The sequence below is a fragment of the Hemibagrus wyckioides genome, linkage group LG16, assembly GCF_019097595.1.
Source record: "Hemibagrus wyckioides isolate EC202008001 linkage group LG16, SWU_Hwy_1.0, whole genome shotgun sequence".
Classification (NCBI taxonomy): Eukaryota; Metazoa; Chordata; class Actinopteri; order Siluriformes; family Bagridae; genus Hemibagrus; species Hemibagrus wyckioides.
This window is the reverse complement of record NC_080725.1, coordinates 2,439,924-2,459,884: the sequence shown is the minus strand read 5'-3', so window position 1 is coordinate 2,459,884 and position 19,961 is coordinate 2,439,924. Positions and strand designations below refer to the sequence as shown.

The following is a 19,961-nucleotide window of genomic DNA, read 5'->3' as shown; positions in this document are numbered from 1 at the left end:
AACTTCTTCAGCAGTTTGAGCAACAGTAGCTCGTCTGTTGGATCGGATCACACGGGTCAGCCTTCGCCTTGGCTGCCCATGACCCTGTCGCTGGTTCACCACTGTTCCTTCCTCGGACCACTTTTGATAGATACTGACCACTGCAGACCGGGAACACCCCACAAGAGCTGCAGTTTTGGAGATGCTCTGATCCAGTGGTCTAGCCATCACAATTTGTTCCTTCATCAAACTCACTCAAATCCTTACACTTGTCCATTTTTCCTGATTCTAACACATCAGTTTTGAGGACAAAATGTTGACTTGCTGCCTAATATATCCCACCCACTAACAGGTGCCATGATGAGGAGATCATCAGTCTTATTCACTTCACCTGGCACTGCTCACAATGTTATGGCTAATACCATTCAATTCATAAGGCAATGATTTGGCATTTGACATGTCATTGAATGTGCTTTGAACCTATACAATCCAGTATGATTTACTACCCTCTATACTATGCTCAATATGCTTCTGATATGTGACCAGAATCTGGGTTAGGCCTACAGTTAATTTGTGATTGATAAGGATGTAAAGAAGGACAGATTTAAAGATCAGAGTTAAAGGCAAGAGTTTCCCAGTCTAGTTACACATTGGTTTAATGACACTAATTATTTTCCCCAGGCCAATTGTCTGTCCCCTTTGATAATAACTGATTTATAATCTATTCCAATAGATAATAAACAATTTATGCTTGATTCTTTGAAATCGTTGCATTTTAAATTGGCATCTCAATCCAAATGTCTGATCAATACACCCAACAGCTCCTACAGATAATCATTCTTCATACGAAATTAATCATTCTTCAGCACTTGGGCAAGTTCATGTTCTCCTTTGGTGACACATCTGTTGGGAAATCCTATCTGTAACTATCCTATTATCTATTTGTGAAATTCCATGTAATAGTCTAACATTTACAGAAAAATGCTTACTTTCTTTGTGAAGATAAGGAAATAAACAACCAATTTGAACATGTCCCAAATTACCGGAATTCACGCCACCTCCTGTTTTGTCTGATTTATTTAAACATAAAATTTCTGAAGAAATAGGTCAGTCATAATGCCATTAATACCCTCTATTGCCACTGTGTGGGGAGCTGGCACTACTGCATGTCTTGTACTGGAAATAGAAGATAGAAGTTTAGCTATTATGGAGTGTTCCCGGTCTTCAGTGGTCAATGTCTATCAAAAGTGATCCAAGGAAGGAACAGTGTTGAACCGGCGACAGGGTCATGGGTGGTCAAGGCTCATTGATGCACGTGGGGAGTGAAGGCTGGCCCGTGTGATCCGATCCAACAGACGAGCTACTGTTGCTCAAATTGCTGAAGAAGTTAATGCTGGTTCTGATAGAAAGGGGTCAGAATACACAGTGCAGGACGGGTCAGGGCTGTTTTGGCAGCAAAAGGGGGACTGACACAATATTAGACAGGTGGTCAGTGATTTTCACATAATTATGATGCATATATCTATAATATACAGTATACAGTGTATAAACCATGTCCCGATGCTTATCTTTTAATTAATGTAGTAGGACTAGTTATCAGAGATCGACAAATATTTAGTGTACTGAGTATATATGATTTTTATTTTTCTCTAAGAAACTCATTATGAGTTAATAAAACCCATTATTAATTCATGACATGAATAATCATTATGTTAAATGATTATTTTCCAATCATATACGCATATATAAAAATATTTCAACTTTGATTGAAGATGAAATAATGTGTCCTACATTACAAAACATGCCATTAAAATAGTAAACCATGCTTCATGCAGCAAAAATCATTCACATGTAAATCATTATCCACGTTATGTACATTATCAATGGTGTGTCAAGGTAAGTTGTTTTATTAATATCAAGAAATCTTAAACAAGTTGGCTCAGGACTTCTGTTTGTTGTGTGTTTTTTTTTTGTTTTATGTACATGTTATTAATGCTATTAATGACTGAGAAAGGAAAGAGTTTGCATGGGACATCAAGATGTGGCATCTTCTGGCTACACAGTTGATCACCTTTTCTTTAAAACTGAAGAGTTAGGTTCTTGGACTGAACTGCATGACATAATTTATTGTAAGCACACATTCCATTGGAATCTGATGATTAAGATCTGTGACTTAGTAACACGATGGAGCCAGATAAACACACAGTAGAAAGGACATTATTCATAATCACACTCTCCGCTGTCACCCAGATGAGGATGAGGTTCCCTTTTAAGTCTGCTTCCAATCAAGGTTTCTTCCTCCTACCATCTAAGGGAGTTATTCTTGCCACAGTCGTCTCAGGCTTCTCATTAGGAATGATTTTGTCTAACATTATTCTTGGACTTTTGTACTATGTTTCTTCTGTTCTGTAAAGCTGCTTTGAGACAATGTCCATTGTTAAAAGCGCTATACAAATAAAATTGAATTGAATCAAATTGAATAGTAAAGCTACACGTTATTTTATTATTTATTTATTTATTTATTTTTTGTTAAATAAGTGAATCACCAAATCACCAAAATGATTTAGTTAAAAAGTGAACTCAGTTAAACCCTAAACACTCAACCAACTAACATGCATATCAAAAATATACAACAGCACATAAATACAGAGACAGTCTTCTTGATCAATCCTGATATCTAAAGTGATTTGGACATCACTGAGGTTTAGACGTCTGGTCTGTCTGGCTTCTCTCAGAAGTAGTAGAAGAATGTTGATTATTTCTTTGGTTGTTCCTGTTCTTTGCCTATCTTCTCCTCCATTACTTTCTCTAAATTACATCACACACTTAACATTGTAAAGTTCAAGTGGTTAAGGCTCTGGGTTGTTGACCAGAGGATTGGGGTTCAAGCCCCAGCACCACCAAGCTCCACTGTTGGCCAATTGAGCAAATCCTTTAACCCTCTCTGCTCCAAGGGGCACTGTATCATAGCTGCCCCTGCACTCTGACTCCAACTTCCTCAGCTGGGATATGTGAAGAGAAGAATTCCACTGTGCTGTAATGTATGTGTGGTGATAATAAAGTGTTCTTGTTCTGAATTACAGCGTGCTTTATTGTAATGCATAAGACTTTTGGAGATCTGTAATTTATGTGGAGCAGATGAACATTGCCTAAAATTTTAAGAAACAAATTTTCCTTTTGTTAACTGAAGGAAAGATGTATAAAATTGTGTTCAGGGTTTTGGTATAATCTCTCATTTATTATGCATCGCTAAAACAGAATAGATATATGCATCTGTTTTTATCTATATGTGTCTAGTTGAATGAAATCTATAAAGTATCTATGTCTATAAAATTGTAACTTCAGCTAATATCAGTTTAGTCCAAGGGCAGAGATAAAGGCCAAGAGGGAGACCACACCCAGGTGTTGAGTCACAGCAATGGCACCTAAAAAACATATATAAAGCGTCAAACACTGCTTTCTCTGTGCTTAGCTCTCAACAATAGTGTCTCTCCCCGTCTAAAACCTTTAATCACCTGAACTCTTGATGCTGTACGTGGTCTCCATGCCTGCTCGGATGTGGTCATCCACATGGCAGTGCAGCAGCCACGTTCCCTCAGTGTCTGCCACTAACTCCAGCGTCTGAAATGTGCCTGGAATCAAGTCAAACACATCGTCCCGGTGGTTCAGGTCTGTCTGCAACGTGGAGGAGAGTTATGTGTACATTCTTGGTTTAAAAACGAAATATTATTTTGACGATAATTATTAGCATCTGAATAATAATGACTAGCACAACCTGATGTGTTTCGTTATCACCTTGTAGATAAAGGTCTGGCCATGTAGATGCACTGTGTGCAGATCAACTTCACTGCCCAGCCCAAGGAGATACCAGTTTACTCTCTCCCCTTGCTGCATTTCCACTCCCTGAAGGTTTCCATACAGTTTGCCATTAATTGCTGAAAAATCAGGATGAATAACACAACACTGACTGGGGACATTTGAGTATTTTAAACGAACTTATATGTATAAAATGAACAACTAAAAAAAAAGAAAAGTCTCACCATGCATTTTATTACTTTCCACAAAGTCGTCATTTCTGGTCAGTGGCTTTGAGCTGTTGTAGTAGGTTTGGATGTTTTGCTCCAGGTACCATGACTTATTCTCATCAAAGATAAAGAAAAGAAGTGCAATCTCTCTATCCACATCCAGTCTTTGTCTACTCTGGTTCAGTGTCCCTTTCCTGCAGATCACCAGGGGTCCAATTAGCCCAGTGACTGTGTCCTAAAACCCAGTATACCATCCAAGAAAAAACACTTTTAGTTCATATTGTTAAAAATAGCCTATATAGTCTGGATACAGTGACAGATACTGTGCATTATCTACAGTATAAGTGTGTATTATACATTATATGTTCAAAAGTTTTTTGCAACTTGACCTTTGCTCCAAACTGTGTACAAATGTAGTGTGACTTCAACCTCACTGGACACCTTTGGGATTTGGCCATATGGTGTAATCATTGATAGAAAATAAATCATATGAGGACAGATAGATTTGACAGCACAAACATATAGGTTTTTTTTTTGCTTCCAAAGCAAGCATCCATTCTGCATTGTTTAGGCTATATGTGCCTCAAAACATGATTAAAATGTTTAGCTTATGATGTCTGATATCTAGCTTTCTCTCTTGTGTAATAAACAGATGCATGTAAGTAGCTTTTTAGAGAGATATTCATCTGAATATTTCTACATGTACACAGATCAGGCATAACACTGTGAGCAGTGAGAGGTGAAGTGAATAAGACTGATGATCTCATCATGGCACCTGTTAGTGGGTGGGATATATTAGGCAGCAAGTCAACATTTTGTCCTCAAAGGTGATGTTAGAAGCAGGAAAAATGGACAAGAGTAAGGATTTGAGCGAGTTTGATGAAGGACCAAATTGTGATGGCTAGACCACTGGATCAGAGCATCTCCAAAACTGCAGCTCTTGTGGGGTGTTCCCGGTCTGCAGTGGTCAGTATCTATCAAAAGTGGTACAAGGAGGGAACAGTGGTGAACCGGTGACAGGGTCATGGGTGGTCAAGGCTCATTGATGCACGTGGGGAGCGAAGGCTGGACCATGTGATCCGATCCAACAGACGAGCTACTGTTGCTCAAATTGCTGAAGAAGTTAATGCTGGTTCTGATAGAAAGGGGTCAGAATACACAGTGCAGGACGGGTCAGGGCTGTTTTGGCAGCAAAAGGGGAACCAACACAATATTAGGCAGGTGGTCATAATGTTATGCCTGATCGGTGTAATATTGAGTTACATCGTAATGCACATCAGTACTCACTGCTGCCACTATGTGGAGAGTTCTCGCTACTGCAGTTTAGCAAATTAAAGAATATTTGTTTCGAGTTGCATCATTGAAACAATAATGCAGGTTCCATTCACAATTATTATTAATTCCATACCCGGGCATTGATAGCTTTTTTTTTCTTTTATAGACCTATTTGATCATTTTTGTGACTGATTGTTGCTAAATATTTCTATATATACAAAGTTCAATCTAAGTAATGTATAATAAAACCTATGTAAAGGTACAATAATGTATATGTATACATTCACCACTCGTAAGAGATCACCTTAATGAAGTCCACAGTAGAGTAGTAAGCAAATGTGATGCAGTTTGGATCAGAGACTCCCGGGCCGGAACTCTCTGGAACAATCCACTGGTACATACTCATGTTTCCTGCAGTTAATGATCACACCCTTCTGTTTAAAAATTCATTATTTTTATTATATCCAAAACGATATATGTCCAAGTACTACCTAGAATTCCCAGTATTGCTTTCAAAATTAAAATGATACCATTTTTTAGTTCAGTGATCACTGGCAAGAGATGTAAAGCTTGTAAGTTGCTGTAAGTTTGCAGTATGAAGCTGAGGATTCCTCACCAGGCAACACAGGTGTAGGATTCTGAGGTGAGGTCTTCACGCCATGAGGCTGGATCGAGTATGGACGACTAGCCTTATTAAGAAATATAATCTGAAGAACTTCACCAACCTCTGCTTTGATGATTGGACCTAAGAAAAACATGTCCACACACACACACATACAGTGACAGGTTCACAGATGACACACTACATGACAATTAACTAACTGCAACAAAAAGATTAAGGAACCGTTAGAAAACCATATCTTTGTACCCAGTATTTCCAGATGTTGCTCTGAAGACAACCTCTGCTTCTTGGTTCTGAAGGTGGCATCAGTGTACTCCCTATAAACCACTTTTTTGTACCTTGAGCCAAGCCTATTCTCACCAGTCCCCACAAATACACTGCCTGGACTAAGAAGCAGAGCATCCATTACAAGTTCAATAACAACCATAATAAAGATGCTTATGTGTGTGTGCTTGTAAATACCTATCCTCCTTTGTGGTGTTGAAGTACTCGAGCTCCCACGTGCGATTTGGTGAGTAGTCCCACTCTAGCTCTTCTGCGGAGATGTAGTAGTGTGCTGTGGGGGCAGAGGGAGGAGCAGATGATCTCTGCCTGCAATCCTTCACTCTGTACTGCTGCTTCATCCCTCCCGTGTAATGGTCACTTACTTTGCAGCTCACCTCAAAAAGTCCTGTATTCACATAAACACACAGAACACATGAACCACCCAGACTTTAACAGGCCAATGGGTTTAACTAATGCTTTTTGCACACCAATAAAGAGGAACTGAAAGGAAAAAGACAGAAGAGATGAGTGTCAATGATTCTCCTCACTTCAGCAATAACAGTGAGTACTGACCAGTGGAATTCTATTACATGTGTAATGGTGTAAAAGGGCAGGAGAGGGCGCACACTGACATTTCCCGTGCAAGGGAAGTCAGTTTCCCAGAATTCTCCAGCCTGTGTTGCACAGAAAGAAATGGAATGAAAGAAGTGGCAAGACAGATTTACTAGAATTTTGACAGATAGATAGATAGATAGATAGATAGATAGATAGATAGATAGATAGATAGATAGATAGATAGATAGATAGATAGATAGATAGATAGATGTCGAAGATTCCTGCAAAACTGCAGCTACTGTTGCTCAAATTGCTGAAGAAGTTAATGTTGGTTCTGATAAAAAGGTGTCAGAATACACAGTGTGGCCAACACAATATTAGGCAGGTGGTCATAATGTTATGCCTGGTCAAGATACATATAGCCAGCAGGGTTTGCTTTGCAACTGGGTCCACATTCCACTGATCGGTGGTTTAACTTTAGTCATAATAAATTTATTTATTTCTAGTTGAAATAATGTATAGTTGTCAGGTGGCAGTATATATAATTCCGTGTTTCCACAATGCTTTTACAGCCACTTCAGGTCAAAGTTCACCAAAAGTGACTTCCATACTTTTCATGCAAACTTTATACTCAGTGTCTGACACAAAACAGGTGGTTCAGGTTAATTCCACTGACTTGCTTGTAAATTTTGCTTGAAATTAAATTCAGTCCTCAGCAACAGTTTCATCCTGCTCATCTGAAGTATTACTCAGGGTATCCTGGGAGCAGAAGGCACAAGGTGAGAATGCCTGAATGCCACACCATCAGTGGTGCACACCTGCACACATATTTATTTATATTGCATCCTCCAATACACCTTTTGGCCTTGCATTGTATGGTGTGAAGAAACGTGAGAACAAAAACACTGATATAAGGAAAGTGTTCAAAGGTATAACTGACCGGTTGTATCTGGTTGCATGGAAACACTGACAGCAGAATGTGGGAACACGGCAAGGGTGTCACGGGTGATGCCGTCTCTGCGGAAGGTGTTTCCCTGGAAGTACACCCCATGCATATCCATATCTGTGCCAAGTCCTAGGAGATGCCATCTGACCTGGTCACCTTCACATACCTCCAGCCCTGGCAGATTCCCGTACATGTAGCCATTCACCACTGTATCAGACACACAGATGAAACTAAGCAGTCTGAAATATCCTCTATTTCATATTGTATTGTACCCTCTGTATCAGTTTGTCTACAAGCAATGCAAATGATCAATAATCTGAAACCTTGAACAACTTCCAGAGATGCAGAGTGCAAATAATTCAACTCGTAACTCAGTTGTATGAGAAAGTGAAAAGAGCTACCGTGCATCTTGTTGCTCTCCTGAAATCCTTCATTCTCTGGGTCTGATTCATTTGTTCCATATATCTGAATGTTTTTCTTCAGATACCAGCTCAGGTTTTCATCCATCACAGTGAAAAGCAGAAAGAACTCTTTGTCCACATTTTTCTGATATTATCAGAAAAGAATAATAAAAAAAAAAAGTTAAAATCTATTTTTTAAATGTTTATATTCTTAAATGCACATCATTCACTTCCATTGGTATATATAGTAAAGAAAAGCAGAGAAAAGCGTACCTGGGTATTATTGGGGGTCAGTGCACCTCTCTTACACACAAGTAGAGGTCCAAAGAGGCCAGAGTTGGTGTCTCTGATGGGGTCACTGGAGGAGAAGTAAAGGTAAGAGATGCAGGCCTGGTCACTGTCAGATGGACCTTCTCTGACATACCAAGTATAGTTGAAGGAATCTCCTGGCTTTACGTTAGATCCTTTTTTTTCTGTATCTAAAAATCAAATATAATAGAGGCTCCATAAGATAAACCTGGATATAACTAGTTATCATTAGCTAAGACGCTATAGTTAAGATGCTGTGGCACCATGCCACTCATAATTAAGACAGTTTTGTTGAATTTCATAAAAGCAAATTCATAGGAATTGCTGATGCTAACTCTGGTCTGTTTTTCTTTCTATTATTTTTCAAGCTGACATTTTGCCTTCATATTATTCTAGGTCCTGAAAACCCTGGTTAATTATCATACATTAAACACAGCTGAACAAAGGTACTTTGTCTAATATGTCCTAATTAATGTTGTCTGTTGTCCTGCACACACACACACACACACACAAATATCTCTGGGCACTAGCAAGGGCTTTAAACAAAATCAATAAATACTGTATATAGACACAGCAATCAGAAATATTCTGAGCAATGACTTCCTATTTATTGCAGCAGCACCCTACACAACACGCAGAGAGTCATATTTCATATTGAATACCAGTGATCATAAAATGTCATATTTTTTTAATTATTTTTTTTCTTTTAATTACTAGGGCACAATAAATATTTAGAAGCTTAGTATATTTGTTAGCAACTGCTTCTCATTTAAAATATAGGAAAAAGATGAAAGAACAGCAGCAAAATGTAATCGAAAGTATTGAAAGTAACAGATGCTCGGTTGTGTTTCTGTATCGTCGCCTTCTCACCATCTTCGTATTGAGCTCCCTCGGATAACTTTGCGTATTGAAGACCATGGGACTGAATGCTGTAATTTCTATCAGCCTTGTTCAAAAATGTGACCTGTAAAGTATCCCCAACCTCAGCTCTTAGTACAGGACCTGAAGAAGAACAAAAAGGAACAGTATAGAACAAGGTAATACGAATATCAACACAAAATCTCCTTATTTGAATGATAGTAGGGTATCTGTATGATATATACTGTATATATATATATATATATATATATATATATAAATATAAAACTCCCATACTGTTCCTATATAACAATAATAATGTTAATAATAATAAAGGGTTGTCTACCTAGTATGCCTAGGTGTGCATCCGTGCTGATGTTTTCTGTGAATGTTTCATCGGTGTATGCTCTATATACCACTTTAATATATTCTCCACCAAGACGTCCATTATCCGTACCAAAATACAGCTCTGAATTGCTAAGAAGAGTACAAAGAGACTGAAGCCAGAGTATGGCATATATTCTAGACAAAAACTGTACAAGTGATCAACAGAAAGTTTTATTATTATAATATAGAAACTGAATAAAAAATTAGTTCAGCTTCCTACCTTCTATTTCCAGTCAGTGAAGCATTAGTGAAACTGTCTGTTCCTGATGGGGCGTAGTTCCATCGCACAATCTCAGCCGCAATGTAGTACTTCCTCACTGTCCCATTCAGAGGAGTGACAGAGTCTGTCTCCCCAGCACACAGTGAAACATTGAACAGTGCCTGCATACCATCTGCACACAAACATCATTACTCTTTCCAGAATGATGCCAGAGCTGGATAGATACATAATCCTCACCCAGGTTTACTCTGCTGTATATCTTAACAATCTTGCATAGTGTACACAAAGAGAGGTCAAATGTCATGCATGTGTTTTTAGGCATTCCTCTGGAAATTGCACAATTCTTGGTAATACTGTCATCACACGCTGGTACTATTATACAGAATATATACTTTATTCACAAGATTTGCTTTCACAATGTGGGAGAAATAATCTTCTAAAATGCAAAACTGTTTTCAGAATAATAGACTGCTTTAAATATTCAAAATTATATTCAAAAACCAATGTAAATATTTACAATAATTATAATACACTTATGAGCATTGAGAGGTGAAGTGAATAAGACTCATCATGGTCCTCATCATGGCACCTGTTAGTGGGTGGGATATATTAGGCAGCAAGTGAACATTTTGTCTTAAAGTTGATGTTAGAAGCAGGAAAAATGGACAAGCGTAAGGATTTGAGCAAGTTTGATGAAGGACCAAATTGTGATGGCTAGACCACTGGATCAGAGCATCTCCAAAACTGCAGCTCTTGTGGTGTGTTCCCGGTCTGCAGTGGTCAGTATCTATCAAAAGTGTCCTTTAAGTCCTGTAAGTCCTTTAAAGGATCTGCTGCTAATCTGCAGATACCACAGCACACCTTCAGAGATCTAGTGGAGTCCATAGGGCTGTTTTAGCATGTTTACATTTAAAGATTTAGCAATGTTTGTTATAGTTGTTACAAATTTCAGCTTTGTCAGACCAAGAGTGTCAAAAAATGATTCATATTATGAAGCATGCATGACACAGAGATCCAGATACTGTATATTGGAAATAAAAAGGAAAATATTCATTTGTTTTACAATTCAACTACAAATAAATAGAATTCCACATTGTTCTGAAAAATATGTGTGTGTCCTGTTTTCCCATGACTCTCTTGGTCTGACAAAGCTGAAATTTGAACTATAACACACCTCAGTAGATTATTTCACAGTAGTTATTATTTATTTCTATTATTATTATTATTATTATTATTATTATTATTATTATTTAATAATTTTAAAGGCAACCTTTCTTCAAAGCTGAAAGTGTACCTTGTATATGGCTGTTAACCTGACAGCCCAGCATCCATCTTCCTATTGTTAAGGGCTCCATCAGTGCAGTCACGAAAGTGGCAGGAAACAGGCTGACACTGTCGAAACGATGTCCGTCAATCAGTAACGTCTGCCCATGAAAATATGCCGTGTGGATATCTACCTCATTGCCCATGCCAATGAAATGCCAGGAAACTTTTTTGTTCTGGCACAGGTCAATCCCAGGAAGATTCCCATACACATATCCATTAATAGCTATAAAATAAGAAGAAGAATGATATGCTATTGGTTTTCAGAATTTCACCTATACAGAAAAACTGCCCCAAAGAAACACTTACCATTCATCTGGTTAGAGCGCAGGAAGTCTGGATCAGACCGGTCAACACCAGCTGGGTCCGAACAGAACGTCTGGATGTTTTCATCTAGGTACCAGCTCAGGTTTTCATTCACCACACTGAATAATAGGAGGAAGTCCTTATCAACATCTGTTCTTCGAACCTGAGAGTATGTAACCCCTGATGATACCTGGGAATAGTTCACATCTGAAACAGGCTGCAGGATTCCTGATTGAAACAGACCATGGATAAATGACTATGAATACAAATCTAAACAATAGGCAAATTATATAATGTTTTTTTTTTAGAAAGCATGCAGATAGGTGTGGATTCCACTGGACAAAACAAATATTATTAAATTTAATGGGGAGCTTGCTGAAGCTCCAGGTTTCAGCAAAATTCCCACCTCAGCTACATGGCCTACAAAACCAGACTCCAAAAAAGACTTGAAGCTTGCCCGAAATGTTTGGCCATAGGAAACTAAATTTCTGAGGTAAACAAGGTACAAGGGTAAAATAAAATAAGAAATAAAATAAAGGTCTTTCTTACTGAAAAACAAAACCACAGAAACAATCCAACAGTTAAATTTCTTCCACTCATCTATGGATGTACACAGTTAATATGTACACAAATATTTACACAAATTTGATGCAAAGTTTAAATTAGAATTCTCTATTATTTGCAAAATAAACAGGCACAAAAGCCTTTCACATGCTGGGATATCCTCGTGTTTTCAGGTGTCAACATATACTGTACGTGAACTGAAGGAATGCTTGAATGTTATGTGCAATAACTCCATTGTTTGATGACTGAAAGTTGTACCTTTCTTGCAAGTCAGCAGGGCTCCTATAAGTCCAGATGAGATGTCATGGTAAGCAATCACATGTGAATGGTAAGCCCAAGTCAGGCAGTTGGAATCTCCCTGAGCGGGAGCAAACTCCGGCTTTACTGTCCATGTATAAGTATAATTTCCACCAGGAGGAACACCTTCATCCTGCTTCTTTGCTCCAGAGGTCCCATCAGGATATAATGCTCCTGATACACAGAACATCCATTTAGTCTTAACATTCCACATTGCTCTAAATATGGAATATCACTGGTAAATTATTGTTAGATCTTAATTAAAACTGAGAGCAAATGCAAATGTATACTGGGAGTTATATCATGCTTTAACCTTGAGTTTAATATCAAATATCTTCATGTAAAAATTGTTCTAACAACAAAAAAAGGCAGTTTTCTTGGAAGACAGAGCTTGGGTAGGACGAGTGCAGAGATATCAGTGGGAAATGTATATGTCTTGTACATATGTAGTTTACATTCCTTCACTACATGTATATATGTAAAAGCACCACTTATGACATGTACCCCAGAGTAATAAATATCACTGCATCACTGCCTGGTTTGGGAATTGCACCGTCTTGGATCGGAAGACTCTGCAAGCGGATAGTGAGGACAGCTGAGAAGATCATTGGAGTCTCTCGTCCTCTCGTCTATCACGGGCATTTACACCCACACTGCATCCACAAAGCCAACAGCATTGTGGACGACCCCACACACCTCACACACACACTCTTCACCCACGCTGTCTGGAAAGAGGTACAGAAGCATTCAGGGCTCTCACAACCAGACTGTGTAACAGTTTCGTCCCTCATCTGTTCTGAACTCAAGACTCAAGAAAAGCTTCTTGTAGTGCCCTACCATTTCTGCAAACATAAGCTAAGTGTTGACCCATTTACCAGCTTATAATTACTTCCTTGTTTAAAATCGTCAAATTTAGAAATAATGCTAAAAAAGTGCATGATCATCTGATATCAACACAAGATTTTCTCTTAGTTATATTGTAAGAATCTTTCCTCAGTTGTTGTTGTTTTTTAGTATTCACTGCTCTTGACCAAAGGATTTTATTGTACAGTCACCGTAAAGGCATACTCTGCTAAATCTCTTGTTTGTTTTAGCATTTTAGAGACTTGTTTATCTATGTTTAGATCAAGAAGTCTTTGTAATGATCATAATTATTAGTTATAATCATAAATTCAGTCTAAAAACCAGTTGGCTGTATTTGCTGTAAAATAATAATTTTTTTCTGTGGTTGTTCATGGAACAGATTTTTATTTATTTATTTATTTTGTTAAGAGATTGACAATTTGCATATACAAGCTATGATGTTTCGTGGTTTCATCCGTCCCAAGGAAATCAGTGTAGGATGTTGGCTCTTTATCAGGCTGGCTTGATTTCAACATCCCTCTGCCCAAACAAGTAACAATGGCACTAACTGAGCTCCTAACTTTATGATAAGAGATCTTCCTCCATATTGGGTGTCAGTGCGGTATTAAAGGAAAAAAATCTATTGACAAAGGGATAATAAAAGAGAATGCCTAGTCATTTTCAAGACCTTATCATGTCTAGTCTAGCTCATTTGAAGAACCAGGATGTCCTACATAGAAGATAATGACTGCATTATGACGCAAAGCTTCTTTCATGATTTTTCACCTTACCGTATCGCTTTTTCCTTCAAGGAGAATGGTTTTTTATTCAAGTAACAAAACCAGACCACAGTTACTGCAGCTGGCCCTGAGCATCATTTGAGACATGGGTCTTATTTACTGAATATATGTTTCCGCACACTGAAAAAACCTGTTTTGGCACAGTTCACTTTTAACACCACATATTTTTGTGTATTCATTGTGTTTGAGTATATTGGTAGGAGAATATTAGACATGGAGCTGCCAGGCAGGAGGCAAAGAGGAAGGCCAAAGAGGAGGTATATGGATGTAATAAATGAGGATATGAAGCTAGTGGGTTCAAGTGTGGAGGATGCAGAAGATAGGGATAGGTGGAGAGAGATGATTCGCTGTGGAGACCCCTGAAGGGAAAAGCTGAAAGAAGAAGAAGATTGTGTTTTAAAAAGGACTCAGCAGACATATTTTACCCTCTGAGTCTTTCTCATAGTGGACTCCGTGCGGGTGAAGTGAATATTTTCTGGAGGCAAAGTTCTTCAGGTGGATCACTATGACATCTTCAACCTCGGCACGAATCACAGGTCCCAGATAACCCAGCCAAGTGGGTTTGAGGATCTCCTGTGAATATGTCGCATCTGTGTACTGCCTGTACATGGCTTTCTTATACACATGGCCAATTCGATGGGGCCCTTGAAGCAGGAACATTGATGCATGACTAGAACACAATAAACAGCACAATAGTTTCGAATATTGGTACGCTATATTAGTTTCAACAAACAATAAACCACATAGTTTCAAAAGTAAAGGCATTCAGTGCCCCTAAATCTGAAACTATGTGGTTTATATAATTATATGTGTTCTTGTCCTGTATATTATTACCTACTTTATAGTCTACATGAGCCTGCGTTATATTGAAATGTGGTTCATTTGAAAAGGGAACATGACAATGAATTGAGCACCTGAAACTAAATCAAACTAAAAAAGAAGAAGAAGAAGTGGTCTTTAAAACGCATCTATGTGATCATAGGAATAGAATCCAAGGGAGGAAAAATAGAAATTGAATTACTATACTATTACTATATTGTAATAGAATTATTATTTTCAGGTATTTCCATTGATCAGCCATAGCATTAAAACTAACTACCTATTATTGTGTATGGCCCACAGCTCTGACCCACCGGGACATGGACTCCACAATACCTCTGAAGGTGAACTGTGGTATCTGGCACCAATAAGTCACTTCACACATCACAAATCACTTAATTCCTGGATGTTAGTAGATGGAGCCTACATGGATCAGTCTTGTTTGTCCAGCACATCCCACAGATGTTTAATTGGCTTGAATTTGGAGACCAAGTCTAAACCTTGAACTCTTTATGTTCATCAAACCAGCCTGAACAATTTTTGCAGCATGGCAGGGTGTACTTAATCTGCGACAATGTTTAGGTAGGTGGTACGTGTCAAAGTAACATTCACACAAATGCCATACCCAGCAGAATACTTCCCAGAGCTAGCTAATATGTTTAGTATGCAGCTATTAGTATATTCTAATATCTTTTTACACTTTATTCCACACTAGAACTATACACTAGTGGGCACAGCACTGTCCTTCATGGTTGTGCTGTTTTAGTAAATATCTTACTGTCTTGCACTGTTTCTCATTTAGTTCTGTGTTGTTTTATGTAGCACCATGACCCTAGAGTAAAGGTTCTTTCAGAGGTGGACAGGGTCACTATGAGAACTGTGACTGCTTCCAGAGGTGGACATTGTCAGCATGAGCACTCTGACTGCTCTGTAGCTGTGCAACCCTATACGCAGCAAGCTGTGAGGTATTGTGTGTTCTGGCACCTTTCTATCATAGCCAGGATAGCAATTTCACCCTTGTTAAAGTTGCTCAGATCCTTATGCTTGCCCATTTTTCCGGCTTCCAACACATCAACTTTGAGAACTGACCGCCTGTCAGTAGTTTTATTGTTATGGCTAATCAGTGTATGATTTAGTGTTGCTGAAATGGACTATTGCTTTAATCACTTTTCTAAGAAAGCGTTTCGTTTCTTTTCTTCTCTCCTCTGGTTAGTGACCATATGCTTGAGAGCAGCAGCATTTGAAATTTCAAGGAAAGTTTTATTTTATTTTATTTGGTAAGACAAACTCTACATTTCTTTGCTACTTTACTTCAACTATGGGATCATTTCTCAGTACCCTTACTCATTTTCAGCCTTTAAAGATAACAATCTTAGCTGTGCTCATTTATTTTGTGGAGGAAAAAAAGTTTGAAACTATTCAATAACATATTGCTTTTTAGTAATATCTTATCTCAGTGTTTGTTTTTAGGTCGTGAAGAGTGATATATTTGATACAATATGGATAACTCACTCATCCAGAGTAACTGGTTTCCCGGTGATGCGGTTATAACCTCCTGGTGCATAATCCCAAATCTCTTCTCTTATCCCGATAAAGAAAGTTCGTGTGATGCCTTCAGTTTGTCCAATCATGGTGCAAAAACTGATTAGACCAAATAAACACACCCGATTTGTGTGATAATCCATTCTGTAAATTGCAGCGTGTCCTCGGTGTAGTGCACTGTGAAGCGGATAAAAGGTGAGGGAGGTGACAGCGGACACTTCAGATTCATCCCAAAATTTGATGAAACTCCGAGATTCCCCCCACAGCTACGCAATACTGCGCATGCGTACAACATTCACCAATTTAATCATATATTCTTATGTATGATCATAAAGCCTTTTCTGTTTTATTTTTTTTTTTATTGCAATCTTTGTTCTTCTATCATAGTGACCATATGGTATAGTATTTGATTTAATCATAACTCTTAATTAATGAAATTAAGGAATCACACCTCACAGCCTATTTATTTATCTATTACATTTCAAAGAACCTTTCTGAACGACAGGCTGTGCTTTTTAACAATTTATAGTTTAATTTAATGTTATGGAACGTCCACGAGACAATTTCCTCTTGTAACGGTGGCGACACCCAAGTGAACAATTTTAACGAAAATAATACTAGTTCGGGCGCCAGACAGGGGTTAGCCTGTCAAAATAATTAAATAATTTACCTAATATATAATAATAATAATAATAATAATATTAAAATAACAATAATAACAATATTATATTAAAATAATAATAATAATAATAATAATAGATACGTCAGAAAAATAAGACACATAGAAGGAACATTTCTGATTAAAGTTTGCATGTATTTTTCATAAGTAGGAAACTATACATTATACATCGATCACAGTTAAACAAAAACAAAACAAAACAAAAACCATCAAACCCAACCGCCCCCCCCCAAGCATCCGGTTCTCGATACAGTGCAGAACCGATGATCAAAAAAAAGGAAACACAAACAAGATTAGTTCCAGTCGGCCTCTTAGTAAGGAAAAGCAATGTGCTAATAAGATAAAGAGAAAAGAAAGAAAAAAATACTCACATTAAAGGGAGTTGTTTGTTAGTTGTTGCGAGTGACGAATGTGTGTGTGTGTGTGTGTGTGTGTGTGTGTGTGTGTGCGGCCGGTCATACAGCCGGTCCAGCCAGTCTTAGTGGAATTCATCACACACTGTAAAGCTGAATGATCAGTAACAATGGTAAATAGTTTGGGTTCAAGATAATGTTGCCATTTTACTAGTCCCCACACTACTGTCAAACATTCTTTCTCTGTCACGGAATAGTTTACTTTTGCTTTGTTCAATGTCCTGCTCCCATAGGCAATTACCTCCTCTAGGCTGGTATCTTTCCTTTGGGCCAAAACTGCACCGAGTCCAGTGTCGCTGGCATCTGTATAGACCACAAATGGTCGTTGCAGATCAGGATCACCTAATATGGGAGGTGAAATTAGACAGGCTTTCAACTGGTCAAAGGCTTTCTGACATTGCTGTGTCCACTGAAATGGGCGACCCTTTTTCTTCAGCGCATTGATAGGTTCAGCTACCTGAGAGAAGTTGGGCACAAATCTATGGCACCATCCTGACAGTCCTAGAAAACGCTGAACTTCTTTCAGGTTGGCAGGCACAGGGATAAAACGTATGCCTTCCACTTTACTTTGGTCTACTGTAATGCCTTTGATGTTCAGTTCCTCCAGACAGAATTTGCTTTTTTCAGGTTGATAGTTAAACCATCATCAATATATACAAAACATATTTTCCTTCTCAATTCTCCAAGAACAGTTTCCATCAACCTCTGAAATGTTGCTGGGGCATTTTTCAATCCAAAAGGCATCACATTAAACTGGTATAACCCAGAGGAGGCGATGAAGACGGTCTTAGATTTGCTCTCAGGGTCCATAGTCACCGGCCAGTAACCACTGTTTAGGTCAATAGTGGAAAAGATAACTGCTCCTGAGAGAGACTCTAAAATCTCCCATCCTTCTTTGGGACTAACACCAACGGTGAGGCCCAGGCAGAGTAAGACGGTTCCACTATGCCATTTTCCAGCATTTCTTTAAGTTGTTCCTTTACAACCGCTTGTTTCTCAGGGGTCAGTCGAAATGGTCATTGCTTTATGGGAACTGGGTGAGTGGTGTAAATACAATGTTGGAGAACAGTCGTCCTTCCAAGCTGAAGAGTGCAGACTTTTAGGTTGGCTTGTAGAAGATGAAGTAATTGTTGCTTTCCTTCCAGAGGTATGTGAGCTTCGTAAACAGCCATCTCTATCAAGGTTTGGTCATCCAGATGGGTTAATGGTGGTGATATTGATGGTGGGAATTGTAATGGAGGAATAGAGCTGAGTAGTGAAAGTGTTTTGTTTGGATGTGGAGTTTGGAAATTCTTTTCCAAATGTTGGGACCTTCCACAAGGAACGCTGGCATATCCTGGTTGAAAAGGATACTCTTCCTTGGGGTTTGGCTTGAAGGAATATTTCTGGTCAGGTACATTAATCTGCAGACCACTGGAATAGATGAAGTCCAGGCCTAAGACTACAGAATAAACCAGGTGAGAATGGCAGCATGAGTAGGAAAGATTTTGTGGTGAAGTGTGATCTGAACATTTGTCCATCCTAAAGGCACTTCAAGCCTCTCCATTTGCCAAATAGAGTGGACCAAGGGTCTGGGGATGAAGGCTGGTACAGGGTTCCAGTTCCTTCCAGAGACTCTCATGGAGAAGGGTATAACTTGCTCCCGTATCCAAGATAGCTTTTCCTTTCCAATCTCCAATATGAACGGGTACAACCAACTGTTGAGGTATGGAAACAAACTTATTAGTGGCAAACTTATTGGATGACTTTGCAGGAAGTGTAATTGACAGGGCATTACTGGATGGTGGTACTCCATGCTTCTGTGGCTGGAAGGAACGTTTATTTCCTGCAGATGGATGCTGACTGGATGACTGGGTCAACTGCAGGGAGGAATAGAGTGGGCAATTACCTGGTGGATGCTGTCCTTTACATCTCCAGCACTGGACTGGTGGCCTCGTTTTGACTCGATTGATGGTAGGTCTCTGTGGTTGAGTCATCCGTCCTTCATAGTGTAACTGCTGAACATAATCTTTCTCCAGCTGAAAGCCTAGTTTCACCAACTCATCCACTGTATTTACTCTGCCACGAAGTTGGCTGGCTAAGTAAGGCTTGATGTTTTTGAGAATCATTTTTACTAGCTCACTTTCTGTTAGGGAGGACTTCCACCGTTTGCACAGTGCTCTGTATGAGAAAGCAAAGTCTCTGATTCCTTTTCTGCCTGTGTTCTAGTTCTGACCCGCTCCGCCAGCTCATCATCATAGTCCTCAGAGAGGAAGGTTTCAAACTCGTTCCAGGTAGTAATAGAAGATCGAACAACTCCCCACCAATCACGTGCCATGCCATATAGGACAATGTGGAAGGTAGCCAAGAGGTCAGGGGATGTAAGGCCAAAAAGTCCTGACAGCGAGCTAGATATAACGGTGGATCAGTATCATCTGAATGTCTTCCAAATGTTGGAAACGTTTCAAATGATCACTTTTGACAGCAAGCGGTGGAAGTGTCAATGGAGCAGTCACTGAAGGAGCAGACCAAAGACTGGTTCTGGGTGCTGATAC

The 19,961-nt window shown here is 38.8% G+C and overlaps 1 protein-coding gene across 1 annotated transcript; it reads right to left on the bottom strand.

The window, feature by feature from the left end:
* Window positions 1–2,575: 2,575 nt before the first annotated feature.
* hephl1b (hephaestin-like 1b) lies at window positions 2,576–17,418 on the bottom strand. Its single transcript, XM_058411314.1, has 20 exons — window positions 17,386–17,418; window positions 16,306–16,512; window positions 14,400–14,644; window positions 12,293–12,505; window positions 11,474–11,698; window positions 11,136–11,390; window positions 9,842–10,013; window positions 9,581–9,711; window positions 9,247–9,378; window positions 8,341–8,546; window positions 8,068–8,212; window positions 7,661–7,873; window positions 6,364–6,571; window positions 6,148–6,287; window positions 5,896–6,024; window positions 5,584–5,690; window positions 4,020–4,239; window positions 3,775–3,914; window positions 3,495–3,654; window positions 2,576–3,404 (listed from the first exon to the last, which is right to left on the bottom strand). The coding sequence occupies exons 2-20, from the start codon at window positions 16,476–16,478 to the stop codon at window positions 3,331–3,333; spliced, it is 3,288 nt and encodes a 1,095-aa protein (XP_058267297.1). The 5' UTR covers window positions 16,479–16,512; window positions 17,386–17,418; the 3' UTR covers window positions 2,576–3,330.
* Window positions 17,419–19,961: the final 2,543 nt, after the last annotated feature.

Bases quoted from the DNA above. Each gene is read 5' to 3' on its own strand.
- hephl1b (XM_058411314.1), bottom strand. From the start codon at position 16,478: ATGGATTATCACACAAATCGGGTGTGTTTATTTGGTCTAATCAGTTTT. The intron at 12,506-14,399 runs GTAAAATATGTC...TCTGTGTATCAG, and splicing joins CTATGAGAAAGACTCAGAGG to GAGCATTATATCCTGATGGG. The intron at 6,572-7,660 runs GTCAGTTATACC...ATGTGAATACAG, and splicing joins CATGCAACCAGATACAACCG to GACTTTTTGAGGTGAGCTGC.